General features: G+C 38.3%; 1 protein-coding gene and 1 pseudogene across 1 annotated transcript; both read left to right on the top strand.

Moving 5' to 3' along the window:
• Positions 1 to 2,481: 2,481 nt before the first annotated feature.
• Positions 2,482 to 3,216, top strand: LOC143529568 (secreted RxLR effector protein 161 pseudogene; annotated as a pseudogene).
• Positions 3,217 to 4,614: 1,398 nt separating this feature from the next.
• On the top strand, positions 4,615 to 5,013 carry LOC143529567 (uncharacterized). The gene has a single exon (XM_077025337.1). It carries the CDS (start codon positions 4,615 to 4,617, stop codon positions 5,011 to 5,013), a length of 399 nt encoding a protein of 132 aa, XP_076881452.1.
• The last annotated feature ends 1,055 nt before the right edge of the window (positions 5,014 to 6,068 follow it).

Raw genomic sequence — 6,068 nt, 5'->3', positions numbered from 1 at the left:
AAGAAGCGAATCTTAACCAAGCCGAGGCTAAGCCGCCCACTCTTATGATGGCCTCAGTTGAAGTTGATAAAGATCAAGTTATGTTAAACGAAGAGAAGGTTCATCCAATCCGTTACGCAAACGACTCGGTAAGCGATTCAATTTGGTATTTAGATAATGGGGCGCCTAATTACATGACCGGATGTGAAGCCCACTTTGCCCAAATTGATTATCGAGTGAGCGGTTTGGTGAAATTTGGAGACGGGTCCAAAGTGAATATTAAAGGGAGAGATTCCATTCTTTTCGATTGCAAGAATGGTGAGCAGCGGGTTATGAATGATGTTTATTACATACCCGACTTATGTAGCAACATATTGAGCATCGGTCAGTTAACCGAAGAAGGGTGTAAGGTTTGGATAGCAAACGACCACTTGTGGTTATACGAGGGAGGAGATCGCTTGCTAATGAGAGTCCCGAGAAGTCCAAACCGTCTTTATAAGATCGAGCTTAGAATCGGAACCCCGGTATGTCTTTTAACTTCCGTTAAAGACCAAGGATGGCTATGGCACGCTAGACTTGGTCATGTTAGTTTTGAAACATTAACTAATATGAAGTCTAAAAATATGGTACGTGGTGATATTCAAATTTTACATGGTGAGCATGTTTGCAATGCATGTATGCTAGGCAAACATAGGAGAAATCCGTTTCCTAAAGCCACCATGTTCCGTGCCACAAGACCATTCGAGTTGGTTCACACCGATTTATGTGGACCAATCTCACCTCCTACCTTAGGAGGAAACCGGTATTTTATGCTTCTTGTAGATGATCATACAAGGTACATGTGGGTTTATACCATTAAAAATAAGAATGATGCTTTGGGTATTTTCAAAAAGTTCAAACAAGAAGTGAAGTTAGAGCATTCGTTAAAGGTTAAAGCTCTAAGAAGTGATCGAGGTGGAGAGTTTCTCAACAAACTTTTCACCGAATATTGTGATCAAGAAGGAATAAAAAGAATGTTTACGGCTCCTTACTCTCCTCAACAAAATGGTGTAGTCGAAAGGCGAAACCGAACGGTCCTAAATGCAACAAGAAGTATGATGAAAGCTATGGACCTTCCACAAAATTTATGGGGAGAAACGGTGAGACACTCGGTTTACGTATTGAATCGGGTACCAACTAAAGCATTGAAGACGGTAACCCCCTACGAAGCCTTGATGGGCTGAAAGCCCAACATAACACACTTACGAGTGTTTGGGTGTTTAACGTACATGAAGATACCCACCGTCAACCTTCAAAAGTTAGATGATCGGAGTATGGAGGTTGTACATCTCGGAACCGAACCGGGATCAAAAGCTTATAGATTGTACGACCCGGCTCAAAAGCGTATTTATGTGAGCTGGGATGTCCGTTTCGAAGAAAGTCAAAAGTTTGACTGGTCTCGACATACCGACTCGTTTCAAGTCGGAACGGACCTGAATGGGTTGAATTTATAATCGAGCATGTCCAAGAAGAAGTTCAACAAGAAATTCCAGTTGAAAACGAAGACCCAACAAGCCTTAACATGCCTGAATTTGAAGACCAACCGGAAGAAAATCCCGAACCTGAGCTGCGAAGAACTGGTCGTCAATCGGTCCCACCGAAAAGATTTGAAGATTATGTAATGTTGAGTGAAGGAGAATGTCTTCTCCTAGATGAAGAGCCAGCTACCTTTGAAGAGGCAAAGAATTCAAAGAAATAGCGGGAGCAATGAGATCTGAATTAGTCTCAATTGAACAAAACAATACGTGGGACTTATGTAACCTACCAGCGGGTCACAAGGCGATTGGTTTGAAGTGGGTTTTTAAAACCAAACGTGATGCAGACAGGTCAATAACAAATTACAAAGCAAGACTAGTCGCGAAGGGGTACGTGCAAGAGCACGGGGTAGACTTTGATGAGGTTTTTGCCCCGGTGGCGAGAATGGAAACCGTACGCTTGATTTGAGCAATTGCAGCGAATTATGGTTGGTTCGTTTACCATTTGGACGTTAAATCGGCGTTCTTAAATGGCGAGTTGAAGGAAGAAGTGTACCTGAAACAACCTGGTGGATTTGAAGTTCCCGGGAAACACGGTATGGTTTATAAGTTACGAAAGGCTTTATACGGTCTTCGCCAAGCCCCACGAGCTTGGAACGAAAAACTCGACAAGACATTGAAAGGTTTGGATTTTACTCGATGTCCAAGAGAACCCGCGGTGTACAAACGGAATACGAGAACCGACATTCTCATTGTTGGTGTATATGTCAATGATCTTATCGTGACTGGTTCGAGTCAAGCCGAGATTGAGAAATTCAAAAGTCAAATGAAGAATGAGTTCGAGATGCAAGATCTCGGAATGTTATCATATTACTTGCGCATTGAAGTAACCCAAAAGAAGCACGAGATAAAGTTGAAACAGGAAGCTTATGCTAATAAAATTTTAATGAGTGCAGGTTTGAGCGAGTGCAACCCGACTTGATTTCCTATGGAACATCGGTTGCAAGTGACGAAAGATGAAGAAGGAGAACCCGTTGATGCAACCGAATATCGAAGAATAATCGGTAGCTTAAGGTATTTGACACACACGAGGCCCAATTTGAGTTACTCAGTTGGAGTTGCTAGTAGGTTTATGCAAGAACCGAAACAATCCCATATGCAGATTCTAAAGTATATATTAAGATACGTACAAGGCACGAATGGATATAGTTTAACGTATGGATGCGGTAGTAGAGAGTTGGTTGGTTTTTGTGATAGTAGTTACGGTATGGATCAAACGGATGGACGAGGTACCACCGGAATGGCATTTTATTATGGTGGTGCATTGATCTCATGGCTCTCACAAAAACAACAAACCGTAGCCTTGTCGTCATGTGAATCTGAGTACATGGCAGCAGCAACCGCGGCTTGTCAAACTATATGGTTAAGGGGATTGTTAAGCGAGTTGACCGGGCATGAAGAAAAGGTGGTGATTTTACATGTGGAGAATAGATCCGCTATCGATCTGATGAAGAATCCCGTGTTTCATGGAAGAAGCAAGCATATTAATATTAGATTTCACTTCATTCGCGAATGTATTGAACATGGTGAAGTCCAAGTTGAGCACATTAGTGGAGAGAAACAAAAGGCGAATATTCTTACAAAAGCACTACCGAAGATAAAGTTTGAAGAGATGAGGAAATTGCTCGGGATTGAAGATATGAAAGGAACGAATCAAGATTAAGGGGGTGAATGATAATTATAATCCCGATTCGTTAAAGATTTGGGGTGGCTAGGTTGATCTCATGGGGAGGATAAGGAGGAGATCAAAATTCAAATATTTTATTATTTAAGTTTTATTTATTTAAATGTTTATGTTTATCTTTTTAGTTTTTTAGTTCTAGTCAAAGTGTGATTGTTAGGTTTATAAATACTTGAGTTTGATTTCATAATAATAATAAGAAAGAGAAGAGATTTGAGTTTTTTGAAGAAACCTCCTGTGCATTCCTTCCATTATCGATTATCACCACATCTCCTATTTCAATATTAAATCTTTACAACACTTTAGTATTAATTCTTCTTGTTTTACCACCAACGAAAAGTCAACAGCAAAGGTATATGTGTTCTTGTTCACGTACGGTGTAAAATAAAGAATACGATCAACTCAAGTGAAAGAGTTATAAGTCTAATTTGGTTCTCCAACAAATAAAAAAGATACGTGTTCGAGAAAGTAAACTTCATAAAATACATATATATAAACAAATTCACATCTTATGCGATTTTTACAAGTGAAATTTTTAAGAAGTAAGTCACAAGTGCGTACATGACACGTAAAAGGTGTCACCTTTTCCAGGATCAAAACCCTACTTAGTAACCAGGAGGTGTTGTTCCCACCCGATACCAGGTTCATCCCGGACTCCATTACGTCCACTCTAAATACATAATAAACAAAACAATTTTACTTAAAGATGAAGCATATTAAGCTATTTCATGTAAACGAAAACCTTATCCCAGTTTATCAAAAGTTAAGAACCAGTCCTATAACTATCCATATCCTTAAGTTGTAGCAATTTTAACAATATGTAAACTCGCTTTCATTTGTAGTACCATTCGTTTAAAATACGTAACTAATTAAAACAATTAACAACTAATCACTTATTTAATATACCTCATTTCACGCTAATAACGTACCAAATAAATCTTAGCCATCCTTAGTCAAGGTCAAACTCAATAATCCAACGGTCTAGATCATAGTCTTCACATTAAAGTAAACCCTCAAGAAGTATAACACACGGCCATATAACCCTACACATGACATATCCACGTTACTTCCATTGTCACACTCACACTCTATTTATAACCCTCGCTAGCCACCCCTTTCTCCTACGATTTGACGAACACCACCTCAATCGATACGATTTATAGTCGTACTATGTTTATCTGCATCACTGCCTTCACATATTTCAGCAACTTTTGCTCTTTGTGAGATATACTGGGTACTTTTTGGGTACTGTTATTACAGTTATACCACTTCACAGTTCACCACACCCTGCACAGTCCCTGCTAATAATAAGTTTTATTATTTGTGGGATTTACTAGACACAGTTGTTTTCTGAAGAAACTGCTTCGATAAATCACTAAAATGGAACGTGTCACAACTCGAGTGTACCAAGGAGTTAGAGGATACTGGCGGAGGAGACACTACGAGCGGCTAGGGGGCAAGCGCCGCGACGTGTCTAGACTAAAGTGGCGAAGGCGGTTCTGGAGGATACGAATAACACCAAAGCTTAAGTTTAAACTAAGGTTGTCTCCAAGGAAGTTAATAATCGGGCTACGTAACGTTTATGTTAACATGATGATGCGACTCGCTAACTCGTCGTTGGTGGCTGGAACTGGTAGTTATGGGGAAGCGAGGTTCGGGATGAAACCCGCGGTGAAAGGGTATGATGAGAAGGTGATCATGGAGTTCTACAAAGCATTGGTGATGAGGCAAGCTCTAGTGGCTCCGGTTGATGGTTCACAGATTGGTGTTACTCGGTAACTCTTGTTGGAAACTTGTGAAATGTTTGTTGTATAATATTATTTAAGGGATTTAATTAAGTAATAAGTTGTTTATCAACTATTGGTGTTTTAAGATTTGCTTAAAATTTGTAAAGATTTTAGTGTTCTTTTAGCAATGTTGTTTTTCGAGTCTACATGTTACGGAATTTCAATCGTCACCAATTATTTGATGCTTTGGGTCTGGCTTGAAAGTCCCCCTTAGGTCGAAACCCAACAACCGGATAATCCTCTGGATGTAGACGACGAGGCTTGAACAAGCGATTGGTCTTAGGAGAAGCAACCGAGCTACTGCTAAGCAAGAAGGCTTGTGATTGGATGTTGTGTAGTTATGCAAAGAAACACGCATAAAAGCGCCAAGTAAGGCTTGAGCCAATTCTAATGGTGTAACTTAGATCACGAATCATTTTGCGTCCATTAATTCACTAGCCTTTGAGATTAGTAGGTCCTTAGGGTTTGGTTTTGTGTGATTACGAGTGAAATTTTTTTAAATCAATTTTATTGTCTTTTGTAACTTAAAATTCAAAATAATACGTGTTTTTAAATGATGAAGGTTCAAGTTTTATTGTAGACAAAGTGGTATAAATTTAAGGGGTTAAATAAAAGGTTAATGTTTATTAAAAGTTGATTATATATTGTAATAGTTATCATAAATCCTCACATGATCATCACTTAATCTCCTTTGTTTTGTACCTACTTTATTGGTTTTTAATGGAAAAGATATATTCACTCTTAACTTTATTGCCACCCTCTTGTCTTAAACCTCACATCAATATATATTTTTTCTATTGTTAATATTATCTATCTTTTTCTTGTACTTCTATCTTTTTTTTTCTTTTTGTATAATTATTAGTATTAATAAATGGCATATTTGAGAAAATATATATAGAGAAAGTGAATACGATAATCTTATACATCTAATTATTTTACATGTAAATCCTATTAAAATTACGACTCTTTTTAATTAAACTTAATTGGTTATATTTAAAACGACATACGTTTTATAGGTTATCCATAAAATGATAGATGTCTAACAAA

The sequence above is a fragment of the Bidens hawaiensis genome, unplaced genomic scaffold, assembly GCF_021521415.1.
Source record: "Bidens hawaiensis isolate Kalapana, Puna unplaced genomic scaffold, B.hawaiensis_p1.1 tig00008566_1, whole genome shotgun sequence".
Classification (NCBI taxonomy): Eukaryota; Viridiplantae; Streptophyta; class Magnoliopsida; order Asterales; family Asteraceae; genus Bidens; species Bidens hawaiensis.
The sequence above is the reverse complement of the archived record's forward strand: the minus strand, read 5'-3'. Positions and strand labels throughout refer to the sequence as shown.

Coding starts and splice junctions, on each gene's coding strand:
- LOC143529567 (XM_077025337.1), top strand. CDS start 4,615: ATGGAACGTGTCACAACTCGAGTGTACCAAGGAGTTAGAGGATACTGG.